Source organism: Symsagittifera roscoffensis, chromosome 4 (assembly GCF_963678635.1).
Source record: "Symsagittifera roscoffensis chromosome 4, txSymRosc1.1, whole genome shotgun sequence".
NCBI lineage: Eukaryota > Metazoa > Xenacoelomorpha > Acoela > Convolutidae > Symsagittifera > Symsagittifera roscoffensis.
The window spans coordinates 7,827,861-7,844,889 of record NC_087065.1 but is presented as its reverse complement, the minus strand read 5'-3'; the positions used below and the strand labels follow the sequence as shown (position 1 = coordinate 7,844,889).

Below are 17,029 nucleotides of genomic sequence, written 5' to 3'. Positions count from 1 at the left end.
ACCAACAAGCAATAATGTGGAAACTGAATGTTTCAGGGCAGCAACTTCGCGCCATAAAGTCAGCACTGAAGCATCGAACAAGCGAGTCAAGTAATTTTTTGGCAGTTGTTAATTTTATTCAAATGCTATCAAACTCTAACGGAATGTTCTGTTCGCCGTAGATACAGGATCTGGACGGAGTTCGGACAGTCATGCAGCCTCCCACTCGGAGTCGGCGAAACAGGTGCTATTTGCAGATGGAGTTAGTCCCGGGTCTTCTTCGATCGAGGATCCGCCTACCTCTCGCTATGACGTGGTGAGGAAGAGTCTGTCTAGGGGAAGGGCAATCAGCAGACAGTTTCAGATGATGTCACAGCAACAGGGAGTGCAAACGCAGCCACAGCAAGACAACGCCGAAGACGAATGTAAGTAACCTGTCATGTATTCTCTGCGATTTTCGTCTATGATGAAGTTGATGATTTTGTATGTTTGCTAAATTGACTAAGTGAACTTTCGACTTCTTTTGTAATTCTGGTTCTAACCTGGAGATATGACCAAAAGATGTATCTTTAATACACAATAGGAATCAGAAGTTTGCTTAGTTTGCCCGTTTTTAAATGACTTTCAAACACTTAGTTTTTATATCTATAACCTTTCAACTGTCCTGTTAGCGACAAGCTATACACTCATCAAGAAAATTGAATTTTTATTTTATTTTTCTGAAGTTTTGTGAGTAAAAAGGTCTAATTTGCGTCTCGTATTTAGTAGAAATAGTGGAGATCAGACCAGGAGCAGTAGTGAAGAGAAAAATCAGGGAGACCCAGCTGGGCCACATGTATGAGTCAGTGGACTCAACGACCAATGAGAGACAGCCTCTGCCACCTGTAGCAGACTGCAGTACTAATGGACCAATCAGAGAACAGATAAGAAATTTGTCTGAACCGGAAAAAGAGAAGTTGATTCATCGGTTGTGTCAAGGTCAGTAGTCAGCTGCAGATATCGGTGCTAGATTATAACAATCGGCAAGTTTTTTAGGACAGGGTGGAGTTTCTGCAATCTTCCATCGACGTTAATATATCACCCGTCGCTTTTATTACACTTGCAAGAGCAAGTTTCTTGTAATCGGGCAAGTATTTTTTCCTTTGAACATCTTTTCTTACAACAATGTGCACTTGCTTGTTGACTACACTATCGAGCGTTAGTGTATAGTGTAACAGCACGACTATTCTTTTTTCTAAGCTAAGTCGCAAATATTGATGCCTTTTTTGGTGGCACCTTTACGATTTTTTGATAGCATGTGCTTCGACATTCGAATAGTAATAAGTTAACACAGTTGATGCATTTTGAATTCATCAAATGAACCGAAAAAAAGCCATTTGTTTCAAACAACATAACAATAATGAAAACTCTATTTTCGAATTTTTCTAACTCAATATATCTCGCAATTTTTTGAAATGCATAATTTGTACATATTGTGGGTTAATGCTTTCCATTTTATTATATGCAAAATAAGTGTGATTGCCTTCACTTTGTTATATTCCAAATTATTACTTGCAAAATTGTGTCTATTTCTATTTGGTGCCACTTGGTGCATTGGCTATTTATTAGCATATGTAGCTGCTTTATTTGTGACTACTGTTTGCCGATTGTAAGCGTTCGTGGCCGAGAGGACGTGATACTCCAATTCTCGAGGTCACAGCTTCCCAGCCAATGAGTTGCAAAATTTTACCAACTCGAGGCTTATTACTATTTTTTATTTCACGTTATAAAACTGCTTATTTGTCGTGTATTCGCTAGTGTTTGCGAAGCGCAGCTTTGCCTCTGTCTTGAACCTTAAAACTGGGTCTTATTTTTTTGGCTCATGTTTTGTCGCTTAATTGAACAGGTTTTTGCATCGGCTTAAGAATAAAAATGATTATTTTGAAATGTCGATGGATGTAGACGATGTTCGTTTTTCTTTAAGGAAAAGTCTTAAAATTTGTTCGGGTTCAATTTTAAATTTTTGCGGTTCTTTTTTTAGCTCAGTTCATGACCTTTCTTAAAAGGAAGGCAAGTTCCACTATCGAACAGCTAAATTGTAAAGGTCTCGAAAAACGTTATGGACTTCCTCAGATTTCCCAGCGAAGTAGAAATTTTTAATTTTTGTTCCAGTTTTCTCAAATTGGGGTAGTTTAGACAAAAAGTGTCAATTATAATTTGTTCTAGAAATTCAGAGCGATTTAAGAGCATCTTTTTTTGAAAATCTAAAGTTGTTTTTTTTTTTTTCAAAAAACAAGCCAGTTTTTTCAGTTTACTAGCTTTCATTGACTCTTTACAAACTGTTTGTTGGATATCTTCCATTTTTCTTGAACTGAATTATTTTTTTTTCAAAAAGGAGTCAATTATTAATTCTTATCTAAATTCAAAGAGCTTTAAGGCCATATATTTTTCATTTTGAAGTTCGCAAGGTGACATTTTTTCAAAAAATTCAGTTTTCTTGTTGGCTGTTTGTTATTGAACTGTTTGTTCTTTTTCAGATCCCTCGCTGCCGCCGGTCAGGTTCCGTCTGGAAGCCAATCTGCACGTCAATGTCAAAATATGTGATTGTAAGTATATGGAAATATCGCATGCTTTTTTGTGGGCATGGTTTGGTAACGATCGGTGGATCTCTGCAACTGTCCCCATTCACCTGTATGGTATCCAATAACAAGTTGTCACCCCTATAAAGAAATAATTCAACGTTAAGCATTTGTTAATTTTGTTCCTACTAATGAAGATACGCTCTTGCAAAAGGGGGAAGTAGTAATCCCGATCGACATTTTAAAGAAAAATTAACGTAGTGAGTACTCTTATATACGTCTTGCTGATTTTTTTTTCCGGGAAAAAGTCAAAATTTCTTCACGCTCAGTTTTGATTTTTCGCGGTTTGACTTTTGATTTCTTTTTAAGTTCACTGCATTTCTATCGTTAAAAGGAAGGCAAACTCCACTATCGAACAGCAAAGTTGTAAAGGTCACGAAAAACGTGATCGACTTCTAATTTTGAAAATGGAAGTTAATTATCAGATTTCCCAGCGAAATAAAAGTTTTACCTATTGATCCAGTTTTCTCAAATTGGGTCAATTTTAACAAAAAAATGTCCATCATAAATTGTTCTTACAAACTCAAAGAGCTTTAAGGCCATGTATTTTTTTCTTCGAAAATCAAAAGTTGAAGTCGGTTTTTTTTCAGTTTCATTGCGTTCATTACTCTTTTCCAACTGTCATTTGGCTATGTTTTATGAAATTTCAGAAGTATTGTAAATCTGAATTTTTTGTTTGTTTGAATCTAGTTGTTTCTAAAGGAGTTATAAATGTGGCCCTAAGTGACAGTACATTGTGAACTACATTGTGACTGTGATTTCAGTGAGCTGTTGTCAGAATGGAGAGTGTTTTGTGTTCGTGTCTGATGGACTTGAGAACCACTGTCAGACAGAGGTGGTCTTTGTGCTGAAGAAAAACTCGCTGAATGAAACGATACCGACTTCTGCTTTCGATCTATTCTCTCACATGTACAGAATGGCGCTTCTAGGTTAGATCAGATTAAATAAGACATTGAAGCTGAAGATAAAAAGGCTCCATCAATTCTGTTAAACCTCGTCCACCAACAAATCATTCCTTGCGGCATCAGGTTTTAAACGAAAAATTCTAAAATATACCGAAGTCTGGAAGAGTTTTTTTAATCAAGCAGATGCGAGTTTTTTATAAGAGTAATGAACGTAAAAATTCTCAAATTTGTTCACGCTCAGTTTTGATTTTTCGCGGTTTGACTTGTGGTCTCTTTACACGTGCGAACAAGCGTCTTGTAATCAGGGTCTAGATTTTTTTTCCAGACAAAATTTTTTCTCTTTCACTTTTTTTCTAACATCTTAGCTTTTTTGTTTTTAGGTATGTATTTTTAGGTAGGACCTTTTTTCTGTATGTATGCAATTGTCGGACTTTCGTTTGTCTGCTCTAGTTTTGTCGGCGTAGTTGCTACTTCAGGGAATTTGCTTGCAAATTGCAGGTGCAAAAGTTGTTCATTCTAGTTTCAAGGGGAGGACTTGAAAGGTTAAAAAAATAAAAGTTATTAGTTTTTTTTTCGGTCGAACTGGTGTCTGCCCAAAGACTGTGGGCTTAAATGACACATCTTTAATTTTTCTTGTACTGCAAGCAGTTTTAATTGCGGATGCAAGTTAAAGTGTTGTTCAATGTAGTTTCAGGTGGGACTTTGACTTAGAAGATTTTTTTTATATAAAATCTTTTATTTTCGACTCAACTTGTGCCTGCTCAAAGGTTGTCGGCTTTGTTTGCTCTTCGTTAATTCCGTTCCGTTGCTATTTTAATATTCAAATGGTTGATATGTGTACCTAGAAGGAACTTTCATTGAGACATTAGAATTTAGTTAGATCTAGTATTTTCTAACTTTTCTTTTGTGTTGTTTTGCATGTGGTGCGAAGCTCCACTTCGCCTCTGTGTTTCAAGTTCAAATCATTTCCATTGTTAAAAGGTAGGAAACTTCCCTTATCGAACAGCAGAAGGATAAAGGTCACGAAAAACATGACCGACTTCTAGTTTCGAAAGTGAATTTTAATGTTCTGATTTCCCAGCGGAATTAAAAACTTAACATTAATCCAGTTTTCTCAAAATTTTGTTTATCATTAAAGCAGAAATCGTAAATGGTTAAACATTAATCCAGTTTTCTCAAAATTTTGTTTATCATTAAAGCAGAAATCGTAAATGGTTATTGAAGTTTAAACAGCTTCGAAGGCATATAATTTTGCTTCAAAATTCGAAAGTTGAAGTTTTTAAAAAAAAAAGTTAGTGTTTTTTTCTGTTTCTTGTGTTCGTTACCCTTTTTCAACTGCAGTTGGCTATGTTTATTGTTGTTCATATTAAAAACCGGCATTTTTATTTACAGGAATCACGTTCAACAACCTCGACTGCATGTCGCTTGAGTTCCTCAACGATTTCCTCGGATGTGGTAGCGACAGTAGTTCGAGTCCCGGCAGTGTCCTATTTTTCTCTCAGACCTGTCAGTGTGACCAGCGACTGCCACTGCCGGGCGGACAAGATAAGGAGTCCAGACCTCCTCTACTGTTCGCTCTGTTGCTGCATAAGTTGGAGTCATCTTGGGCTAAAGTGTATCCACTAAGGGTTCTCCTCGGAATAGGACATCAGCATAAACGTGAGCTTAAATAAGTGGTGATTTAAATTAACTGGACACAATTAACAACTGTCTAAAACTCAAACTCGTTTTTCTCAAATTGGGTTAAGGTTAGTCATTAAGTTTTAAGAATAAAAGCTACCTAGAATTTCACCAGAATTAAATGGGTGTATTTTTTTCGAAATGCTCAACCAAAAATTTACCCCAAAAATGGGTCATTTTGGCTTTTTTTTGTTTATCAATTATCTTGTTAATGAAGTTTTTGCTTTCAAGCTGAAATAAATTCACTTATACAGATTTTTGTGCCCTGCTAAAGTTTTATTGGCCGGCGTAAGAGGCTTCTTTTGCTATAAGTTTCTCATCACACTTGCGTACGTTAGTGTATTAGTACAAATCTTCTTTTTTTTTCTAACCTAACTCGCTAATGAAAGTGTCCGATTATAAGGAAATTCACTGTAAGCGTTGGAAATTGCATAGCATCTGTTATCTGCTTTTTGTTTGTGGCTAGTGTTTGTTACTAATTTTTTGTCCTTGGCTGAGTGGTTAGTCTGCTAGACTTATAAAAAAGATCGTAGGTTCGAATCTGGGACGTAGCCGAATTTTTACTTATTCGAGGCTTATTTCTACTTTTTCCTTTCTCTTTTTATATAGCTCCTTTTTGTCGTGTTCTCGTTAGTGTTTGGGAGGCACAGCTTCAACTTTGTATGAGTTAATGTAGTAATTTCAGCGTAATTGTTGATTAACTGAAAAAAAAGCCGAAATCACCCATTTTTGACGTAAAATTTTGGTTGCGAATTTGAAAAGTGAATTGCATCAAAATAATTTTGAAGTTCTAAGCAACCTTTGTCCCCTTCACGTTTTGTCCTATCTTAACGCAATTTGAGAAAAATTCATTTAAAATTTCAAATTTTGTTCGTTTTATCCGGATAAATTAAATCAGCACTATCTTTTGCTGCAGTAAAACAAGGAAGCTACGGCTGTACGGCTTTTTGCTAGACTCTTTTCTCTTCGACTAGTGGTTTTGTTTTAAATTTGAAATCTGAAGTAATGATTGGTTAATCTTATCAATAATGGGAAAAGTAAGTGGAATACTGACTGTTTGCTGTGCTTGGTTAATCTTATCAATAATGATTGGTTAATCTTATCAATAATGGGAGAAGTTAGTGGAATACTGACTGTTTGCTGTGCTTTGTAGAGTACCCGTGTCCATTGGTGAGTGTGAGAGACAGATACCCCATCTACATAGAGGACAGTGGTTCGATTCTGGATGGGTTCGTGGACATGCGACAGTGGCTGTTCAACGAGTTCAAAGTAGTCCCAGATGCATTTGCTACCATATCCACCACCCCACCTCAAATAGAGACATCCCTCAGTCAGGACTCGTTCGCATCGTCAACTAGTCCCGCTTCGTCGTCACCCGATAACAACTCGGCAACTGTTCTCATTCCGCGCAATAGATACGACGTCGTAAGTAGATACGAATTTCATCAGTTCATGATACTTTAAGTCCGTGCACAAATTTTTTGGTAAGGGTGCACTCAAAAATTAGACAATCTTGGGTTACTCATTTAGAAGTGTGGTCACGCTGTTTATGATGAGTCCCATTCAAAAGCTCGTTTAGAAGTGTCAGACCACTTGAAATATACTTCAAGTGGATGAAAACAATAGGAAAAAATGTTTATATTTTGTTAGATTTGCCACTTAAATTAGTTTAAAAAAATCAGTTCACTGGCAAAACTTAGAAACTAACTTTGAAAACTTTTTCCTGACCTTTAAATGGTACCATTGGTGGTTTTACTTGTGCAAAGATTTAAGCGCAAATTCATGCAACTAACTTTCTTCATTGACCTAGAGAATATGATCTAGGCTACCCACTGAGAAAGTATCATTTTAAGAACTTGTTTTAAGCCAGTTTTTTTTTGGGAACAAAAATGCCAGTTATCCCCATCTGCATTAATTTCTTCAAAACGCGTGAAGTTGTAAGAAACATCTGAGTTTTGCAAAATTGTAACATTGGATAATTAAACTAGAGCAGCTTAGTGAATTTGTACGAACGTTTTTTTTTCTAATCTAACTCAACAACTAAAAGCGTTCATTAAAAATTTTCTTTTATTTGATGGCACTTTTGCTATAATCACAATTTGTAGCATTGGAAATTTCATAGCATTTCTTTTATGATTTATTTTTGGCTTGTGATGTGATTTATTGAGCGTCCGTGGCTGAGTGGTCAGTGCGTGAGACTCATAATCTCTAGGTCGCAGATCGAATCTGAGAGCTTGCCGAATTTCTACTAATGCGAGGCTTCTTTCTAGATTTTCTTATTGAAATTTATAGAGCTGCATTTTGTCGTACTCTTGCTAGTGTTTGCGAAACTAGTGTTTAAAAACTAGTGAATACTCTAATTTAGGTCTTGGTGTTTTTTTTGTTTGTCTGTTCAGGAAAAAGTCTTAAACTGCTCTCATAACTAGAGAAGTGCATTCTCACATATAAATTCATTTATTAATGCACTTAGCTAAATATGCAAAAGGAAGGCAAATTACCCCATTGAACACAATTTCTCTAACTTGTTTGTTTTTGAGAAAGTTGACAATGATAAATATTTATAAAGTTTCTTAAGTATTTAACTTCTTGTTGTCTGTTGGTTTTGTTTTCTTATTTGTCAGAGCTAGTAAAATATAAGATTATTAAGAGTAATGAACGTAGTGAAGACTCTTATATAGGTCTTGCGATTTTTTTGTTTTTTTTTTCAGGAAAAAAGTTTTAAAACATTGATGCACTTAGGTATAAGCACTTTTTGACTTCAATGGAAATTAATCTGCTGAAAGTAATGTAAATAGCACTCTCCAAATACAAACGTGGAAATTGCGCGAAAAAACGTGAACAATTTCTAGTTTCAAAATTGGACTTTAACTTTTGGATTTCCAGCGGAATAAAAAGTTTACCTACTGATCCAGTTTGCTCTAGTTGGGTTCATGTTATCAGAAAAGCGCCGATGATAAATTGTTCTAGATATTAAGAGATCTTAAAGGGCATCTTGTTTTTTTTTGAAGTTCGATAGTTGATATTTTTTCAACAAAGTCAGTGTTTTTTGTATACTTGCGTTCATTGCTCTTTTCCGATCTTCGATTGGCTATGTTCATTATTTAATTAAAACTTGAATAATGTTTCTTGGATATCGCAAATCTTCTGTTTGTTAGGTGTCGATAAAAATGTTTTAGTCTCTTCTAAAGGTCGTGATGTTTTTTTTGGTTTTCGTTTAAGGAATAGTCTTGAAATGCTGTTTTAATTACAGATGTGCATTCATACATATGAGGTCCTTTATGAACGCCCTTAGGTGTATGTGCTCTTTTTAGTTCAATTCAGTTTCATTTGCTAAAAGGTAGGCAAAATGCGCTCTCTAAATGCGAAAGCAGAAATGGCGCAAAAAAGTGAAAGTTTAGAAGTGGAATTTATAACTATTTATCAAAAAAGTGACAGTCATAAATTAGTCCTGAAATTCTAAGAGATTTAAGGCCATGTATTTTTTCTTTGAAATTCGAAAAAGAAGTAAGTTTTTTTCTGTTTCGGTGCGATCGTTGACTCTTTCCCAATTGCCTGTTTGCGATGTTTTGATTTTTTTTGTTGTAAATGCCATGTAATGAAGACAGTCATCATCTGTGCAGGTGTGTGATGTGTTGAATGGGCGAGAGATGGAAGAGGAGTTGATTTTGGGACTGAGCTTTGCCCCCTTCGCAGACTCACATCTTGTATGTGTGGAGACAGACGACGCCAAGCTAGAACCTCAGGCAAGTCATGTACACTAACACGCCCATACATACACATAGATGCATCTATAGAACCTATTGACCGAATCATAAATCGAATCATGATTATTTTCTCACCGTCAGTTCAAAATCTAATGAATTGTTCTATTGTTTTATTTTTATTGCGTTCTCCTTAAATGTTTGAATAGTTCTGTAATTATTCGTTCTGAAATAAACCGCAAAATAGTAATGTTATGTGTTGCGAATTCCCACGAAATTTAAATCTCACATATAGGTAATAGGCTGTTTAATGCAAGAGGTTGTATAATGCATGCATACTTTTATTCACACAAAATTGTACTGTTTTTAGACATTTTTAATGGATTTTATCGATTTTTTTTCTTTAAAAAAATAGTATAAAATTCGTAATTGTAATATGGTAACTCGTACGAATCTGTGATTAACTTCGGCCCTACCTACTTTTAGGCGTTCGGGCAGAACAGAGACGGAACACGGCGGTGCACCGGAGTGGGCTTCCTTCTATTCTGTGGAACCCTCTGTCCAGACATCGATGACTCATTTGTGCCAGACTCTCAGGACAGTGACCTTGAGAACTCAGTGAACAGTCAAGACGTGGTAGCCAAGATAACAATAATTGAAGATGGGCTGAATGTGGTGATGTGTAAGTCGCTGTTCGTGGAGCTGAAACAGGCGCTGAGGGGAATGAAGGATTTCCAGATCCCCTGCCAGACTCTTCAGGAGTACAAACAGGGAAAGGAGGCGAAGCAGAGTTTGAGTGTGAGGTGGATCGAAGACTATGAAGTTCACTCGCCCTGGTTAGAAAACATTCAATTTTGATTAAAGTCGTGCTATTATTTTGATCAAAATAGCGTACAGCAAAAAAAAAACAGTTGACTTCAGAAAACGCTGCGAAATTATTTTAAAAGACAATGAACGTAGTTAAGACTCTTATATAGGACGGAGATTATTTTTTTGTTTTTTTTTTCAGGAAAAGTCTTAAAATGCTCTAATAACAATATAAAAGTCTTAAAATGCTCTAATAACAATATAAGTGCATTCATAGTAAATGCACATATGAATGACCTTAGGTGTATATGCACTTTTTGAATTCAGTTGAAATTTATTTGCTGGAGGTAGGCAAAATGCGCTCCAATTATGAAAGCTGAAATGGCGCAAAAAAACGTGATCAATTTCTAGTTCCGAAAGTCGAATTTAGTTCTTAGATTTCTCAGCGGAATTAAAACTTACTAATAATCTAGTTTTCTCAAATTGGTTTTTTAGAAAGTGCCAATTATAAATTGCACTAGAAATTCGAAAAACTTCAAGAACAAAGTGTTTTTTTTTATGTTAACTTGCGTTCATTACTCTATTCCGATCTTCGATTGGCTTTGTTTTAGGTTTGATTTGAAAAAAAATTAAACTTGTTTTTTTAATCGATTTTTATGTGCTCATTGTATATTTAGTATAATGGTGTCTACTGATGATAATTAGTATAATGGTGTCTTAAAATGTTGAAGTGTTAACGAGAGATAGTTTTCAAACCATTTCAAAACTAATTGCACGAAAGGTAAAATAAGCTCTCCATTAATAAAAGGAATGGGAGAAAAAAAATACGTTAATGAGTTTGTTACACCTTCTAGCGAAGCGTAATAGTACGACTTTTTTTTCAAATTAAGTGGCAAATAATGGTGCCATTTTTGGGGCGGTATTTGGTAGCATGTGCTTCAAGATTCGATACGTAATAAGTTAACACGTAGTAAGTAATAAGTTCATGCATTTTTGATTCATCTAATGAACCGAAAAAAGCTATTTGTTTCAAACAACAGTGCAATAATAAAATTCCATTTCAGAAAATGTTTTAATCAATTTGTCTGGCATTTTTTTGAAGTACATAATTTAATCATAATTTGGCTTTATGCTTTCCAATTGATTACATGCAAAGTTAGTGCGGACGCCTTCAGCTTAGTATATTCCAAATTATTGCCTGCAAAATTGAGTCGATTTATATCTGGCGCCACTTTTGCTGCATATCATTGGCAATTTTTTGGGACAGTAACATATTTAATTTTCGAGGCTGATTTTTACCGAGAGCTGCTTTTTTGTCGTTTTCTCGCCAATGTTTGCGAAGCACGGCTTCGCCTCTGTGTAGTTTCAAATCGGTTTTTAAGAGTTATGATTGTAGTGAAAACTGTTATATAGGTCTTGGTGATTTTTTTTCCGGAAAAGTCTTAAAAATTGTTCAGGCGCTCCATTTTGCTTTTTCGTTTTCGCGATTTGACTTGTGATTTCTTTTGAGTTCTGTTCAGCTCTTTTGTTAAAAGGAAGGCAAACTCCGCTATCGAAAAGCAAAAGTGTAAAGGTAACGAAAAACTTGATCGTTTTCTAAATTCGAAAATAGAGTTTCATTTTTAGTTATCCTAGCGGAATACAAAATTTACGCGTTGACCAGTTTTCTCAAATTGGCTGATTTTATCAAAAAAGTGTCAATCAGAATTTGGTCTTGATTTTCAAAGAGCTTTAGCGCCATTTTTTTCTTTGAATTTCGAAAGTTGAAGTTTTTCAGAAAACAATAGTTTTTTTGTCTATTTCCTTGCGTTCATGACTCTTTCCAACTTCTGTTAGCTATACTAGCGGTTAAAAAATTATCATCAGTTTTTCTCGGTTTTATTGATTTTATTAGATTTGTCCAACTCTGTTGGCTATGTTTAGTGAGATCAGTCCCATTGACGGAATGGACTTGGAGACGAAAGTGAGCTGCAACGTATTCAACGCATTCGACTATCTCTGCAGACCAGCCAAAAACACAAACAACAACAAAGTAACAACTTCATCTGTCCGATCGACCAATCAGAGCGAGCCAGGGGCAGTGGGGGGAACGAAGCCGAACGACCACAATGCCGACTCTGAATCATCGTCAGGAGTGAATGACTCGACCAGTGCAATTAGCAGTGGTATTTTGAGGTGGACCAGGATATTCTACCTGGGTGAAGATCAGCCGAACGAACCACTAGTTGATGAGCCAAATGACACGGAGAGATTACCCCAGAAGTTGGCAAAGGTAGGTTGAGTTTGTGCATCTGCTCAACAACACGTTCCCTCTAATTCTTACTTTGCTATCCATTCCGGTCTATGCTGTTTTAACTATGGAGATATGATAGTTTCGTTCTATCCTCCGTTCAGAAAGGCAGAAATGTTAACAAGACTGTTCGAACTGCAATTTCTGTAGCACTGAATGTTGCAAATGCTGTTGAACGTCTGAAAGTAGTTTTCATTTAAAAACAATGAAAATTTCAAAAAAAATTTAGTTAAGAAAGTTTTCACTACGCGCTATTTGAGTGTGCGATTTACCGCTAACGCATTGTAGAACGAAACATTAGCGTTAACTGTCCCAGATTAGTCTTAGTATGGCAACTTTTAAGACCTTTTAGCTTTTACGAAAAAATCGCCGATGAAATATAGTTTTATTTTTGAGCTCAGGGTAGGAAGATTCTATAACAAGTTCAGTAAAATAAAAAATATATAGTTCAGAAGTCGAAATTTATGCGACCAGAAAAAAGCACCTCGAGCTCCAGTTCACCGTCACTTTTTGAAAGTTGGATTTATAAGACGTCGAAGTAATATCAGCCAAGAAATGTAGATGCGCGGTTTTTGCTATATGTATTTCTGCCAAGATAAAAAAATGCTCAATCGCTTCAGCTATTTGTTTTTTTTTTGCTAGTCCAATTTTTTTCATGTTACGTTAGAATTCATTTTGAAAGGCATATTCATTTTGGAAGGATACTGTTTATCAACATAGTGATTTGTATCTTCTTTTTGATTTTATTACATCTTTTTTTCTGTCTGGTAATCGGGAACTAGGCTTTTTCCCCGTAAACAACTTTTCTTACACTTTTTCTTACAAAATTGATGTTGCTTTATTATTACACTTTCGAAGCTAGTGTATTTGTATGAAACTTCTTGTTTTCCAACCTAAGTCGCAAATATTGGTGCGGCACCTCTACACATTTTTGATAGCATGTGCTTTGACATTCGAATAGTAATAAATTAACACAGTTGATGCATTTTTAATTTATCAAATGAACCGAAAAAAGCTATTTGTTTCAAACAACATCACAATAATAAAAACTCGATTTTCTTACTCAATATATCTAACAATTTTTCGAAATGCATAATTTATACATAATTTGGTTTTATGCTTTGCGATTTGTTACTTGCAAAGTTAGTGTGGATGCCTTCAGTTTGTTTTATTCCAAATTATTAATTGCAAAAGTTTCTATTTGTATTGGTGCTGAATCGCATTGGCAATTTGTTAGCATATGTAGCTGCTTTATTCGTGACTAGTGTTTGTCGGTTGGTAAGAATGGTTGTGTGAGACTCAAATACTCTTGATTGCAGTAGATCGCAGGTTCGAATCCTACTTGTAGCCGAGTTTTTGCTAATCCGAGGCTTATTTCTAGCTTTTCTTATTTTACTTGATAGAGCTGCTTTTTGGTCGTTTTCTCGCAAGTGTTTATAAAAAAACTTTCGGACCAACTTGTGTCTGCTCAAAGATGGTCTGATTTGTTTTTAAGAGTCGATGAACGTAGTTCAGACTCTTATATAGGTCGCGATGATTTTTTTTCGTTTTTCAGGAAGAGTTCAATTTTGTTCAGGCTCAAATTAACTTTGCACGGTTTGGCTTTTGGTTTCTTTTAAAGTTCAATTCATTTCCTGTGTTAAAAGAAGGCAAACTCCACTATCAAACAGCAAAAGGTCACAAAAAAGTGATCGACTTCTAATTTTGAAAATGTAATTTAGTTACCAGATTCCCCAGCGAAATAAAAACTTTACCTATTGATCTAGTTTTCTCAAAATGGGTTTCTTTTATCAAAAAAAGTTTCAATCACAAATTGCTCTCAAAATTCTTAGAGCTTCAAGATCATCTGTTTTTCTCTTGGAAATTCGAAGGCTAATATTTTTTCAGAAAACAAATCAGTTTTTTTTTCTGTGCACTTGCGTTCATTGACTCTTTTCAAACTGTTTGCTGGCTATTTTCTTCTATTGCTAATTTAAAATTCAAATGACTTCTGGAATCTTTGCCTAAAATCAACGTCTACCGAGACTTACGAAAGTTTAAAATTTTGGTAGACCTAGACTTTTTTCTTCTTGATTTTTAATGTTTGTGTTGTATCACAGGTGTTGCAAAGCTCCACTTCGTCTCTGTGGATTTTTTTGTTCTTATGTTTTTCTAAATTTTTAGCGTTGCATAAATTGCAAAAAAAAAATCCGTTCCGAGACGTTTCAAAACGGACCATTCGGTCTAATTACTATTATTATACTTGTTTTATTATGATTTGTGTGCCCTAGGCCTTCTGTCTGGCTATGTCTGGACACTTGGTGGAGTTGCGTGCCTTGGGCTGTAGTAAAGTGGGACTAAGAGTGCACATCAGTGTGGACCAAGTGGAGTACAAGGCGGGATGCAACAACACCCACTTGTTCACACCTCCTAGTGCAATCAGCGACTCAATGGATTCACATCTACTTCAGCTTGTAAGTCGGAGAGGGGAGGCAGTCGCCACTTCATGGCTCGACCGCTCAAAACGCGCTTTATTGTTTAATTTTTTTTCTGCATTACTGTCAATAAACGAAGTGAAAACCGTGTTGTTTAGGCTGCGTGATTTTTTTTCTGCTAAAATTGATCACGCGGCTTTTTTCAACTGCTTCTTTTTCAATTTTTCTGTTTTCAGATCTGTTTTACATGTTACATGTTTTACAGGCTTGCTAAATGAGTCATAATACGATGTAGAGTATGAAGAAATAGCGTGTTCACACAATTTAATTTGTTCTCTGCAGTTTCATTGCATCATGATGACGCTAAAATAGTTGAAATTCAAAAGTGGAGGAAGGCCAGATTTTTTCCTAAATTTCATTGAAAGTTGCGAAGACATTTATATAGGTTCGTGATTTTTTTATACAGGAAAAATTTCTCCCACAAAGTTTTATCTTTTGCGGTTTGACTTTTGAAATTCAATATTTTGACTTAAAGAGAGGCCAATTGCGCTCTCCAATTTAACAACGGAAATCGCGCGAAAGAACGTGAACGACTTCAATTTTTCGATTTTGATTTAAAGATTTTCGAGCGGAAAAAATTACATTGGTCCAGTTCTTACGCTTGCGGTTTAGCAAGCGTTATCAAATCGGATTGTAGATTTTTTTTTCGGGTAAACAAATAGTTTAACAAAATCAGTTGAATCAATGGCTGACATGCTCATGCCTGCTGACATGCTTAACTCCTGGGTGCAGTGTTTGTTACTGGGAAACCTTTTTCGGAATTAAATTGATTTTTTTGTCGGCTTCATGGATTTCGTCCCAACTTTTGTCGTCTTACTTGCCGGATGAATTTGCTTTTTTTAAATAATATTTCTAAATTGCTTGCTTTAATAATTAAGCCAAGCGTAGTGTAGTATTACGAAGAATTTTTCTAACCTATGTCGCCAGTAAAAGTGCTCATTTGGTGTCACCTATGGTATATTTCAATATAATCAATTTTAAGCATATTTAAGCATAAACAATTTAATGGAATATTTTGCTGCTTCATTTTCGGGTAGTGTCCGACCGATTTTCAGCAAACAAATGGTATTAATGGAAAAATGGCTGCTCTTCTATGTGCTTTCATGTTTCACTAGTCTCTTTAATTTTTACCTAAGAATCTACCGCCTTCGAGTTTCCGTAGGGAGATTTTTGGCCTGTTTGTTTTGAATTTTTCCATTTCCTCGAATATTAAATGGACAAATCTGAGACGAAGGTTTCAATCAAAATAACAAATTAAAGGAATCTTCCATTCTCACGCGGCTATTCCCTAAAACTGGCAGAAAAAAAGTATGACCTCAGGCCCATTTTTTGACATTTTGGTTAATTCTTAAAACTTTTTGACTTTTCTCAAAAACTACCCTGCTAAATCGGAGATTAAGGGTTTAACCGAAAGAAAAATTTCAATCATGCGAATCTTAACTGCGCAAGCGGCTGTGCCCTGCGTTTTGCAAAAAATTATATGGCCTTAGAAAATGTCCAATTTTTTTTTATTTATTGCCCATTTTTTGGACAGTTAGTCGTTTTTTCCAAAAACTAACCTGCTGATTCTGAGGTTGATATTTCATTAAAACTAGCATGGTGCTGATATCTCCCTGCGTAACCTGTTTTACCCTATTCTTTTGGAAAAAAAGCTGAAATGGACTTCGGAAAAATTCCTTTTGAAATTTTACTCTTTTTTTGGAAATTTCGTCACTATTCTCGAAAACTACTAGCTAAATCTGATATTAAGGGTTCAATCTAAAAAATAAGGGTGCGGAAATCTTCAATCTAAAAATCAAAGCATGGAAAGCGGGGCTATTCCCATGCTTTAGTAGAGAAAATTTTATGAATCTAAGAAAATCCAATTTTTTGAATTTCTGTTAGATTTTTGGAATCCTTTTTTTACTTTTTTCTAAAATTATGCAGCAAAATCTGAGATAAAGACTTCAAATAAAAGAGTAGTAATTTTCTCTTTTAGTTAAGCGGGTAATCCCCTAATTAAGCAGAGAAACACTAAGGTTTAGCTTAAAGGTCTTTTTTTTTGAAATTTTGAAAATTGGAACAGGTAGACCTAGCATTAGCTGGGCCACTGGTTTATTTCCAAGTGACCGTGGTGAGGACATGAGACTCCTTATCAACAGGCCGGATATTCAAATCCGGAACATTTATATATTTAAATTTTTTTGGTCGAATTTTTGCTGATTTACTTTACATTGGCAATTTGATAGAAACTCTAGCTGTTTTATTCGTATATGGTGTAAAATTACAAGCGGTCGTGGAGCAGATGTGAGAATGTGACACCCTAATTTCAACAATTTTTTTATCAATGTGTATTTTTAAAATTTCATTTCACTTTGTTTTGCCTGGTTAGAGTTTTTTTGTATTTTCCTCGCTTGTTTTTGCGAAGTGCAACTTCGCCTCTGTGTAATAAAATCAAATACAAGGTTGAGTTTTTAAAGTTCAATCAAAACAAATGGTTGTGGAAAGTGGCCCTGCATGATCAACTAAGCCTAATTTTTTTACTCACAAGTTAGGGCCCTCGGAAAGAGCAAACATTTGATTTTTTGACCATTTT

The 17,029-nt window shown here is 35.3% G+C and overlaps 2 protein-coding genes across 5 annotated transcripts in view; one reads left to right on the top strand and one right to left on the bottom strand.

Annotated features, from left to right (window-relative positions):
* Positions 1 to 17,029, bottom strand: part of LOC134844719 (stress-70 protein, mitochondrial-like) — a 531,301-nt gene that overhangs the window by 397,015 nt on the left and 117,257 nt on the right.
* LOC134843663 (zinc finger FYVE domain-containing protein 9-like) overlaps positions 1 to 17,029 on the top strand; it is a 412,805-nt gene that overhangs the window by 393,767 nt on the left and 2,009 nt on the right. For all 4 annotated transcript variants that reach the window (XM_063859861.1, XM_063859863.1, XM_063859862.1 and 1 more), the window contains 11 exons: positions 37 to 90; positions 162 to 404; positions 745 to 957; positions 2,496 to 2,564; positions 3,362 to 3,526; positions 4,895 to 5,161; positions 6,336 to 6,607; positions 8,803 to 8,925; positions 9,370 to 9,719; positions 11,614 to 11,962; positions 14,251 to 14,433. In XM_063859861.1, coding sequence (XP_063715931.1) covers positions 37 to 90; positions 162 to 404; positions 745 to 957; positions 2,496 to 2,564; positions 3,362 to 3,526; positions 4,895 to 5,161; positions 6,336 to 6,607; positions 8,803 to 8,925; positions 9,370 to 9,719; positions 11,614 to 11,962; positions 14,251 to 14,433 — 2,288 coding nt within the window. The remainder of the gene's footprint in view (positions 1 to 36; positions 91 to 161; positions 405 to 744; positions 958 to 2,495; positions 2,565 to 3,361; positions 3,527 to 4,894; positions 5,162 to 6,335; positions 6,608 to 8,802; positions 8,926 to 9,369; positions 9,720 to 11,613; positions 11,963 to 14,250; positions 14,434 to 17,029) is intronic.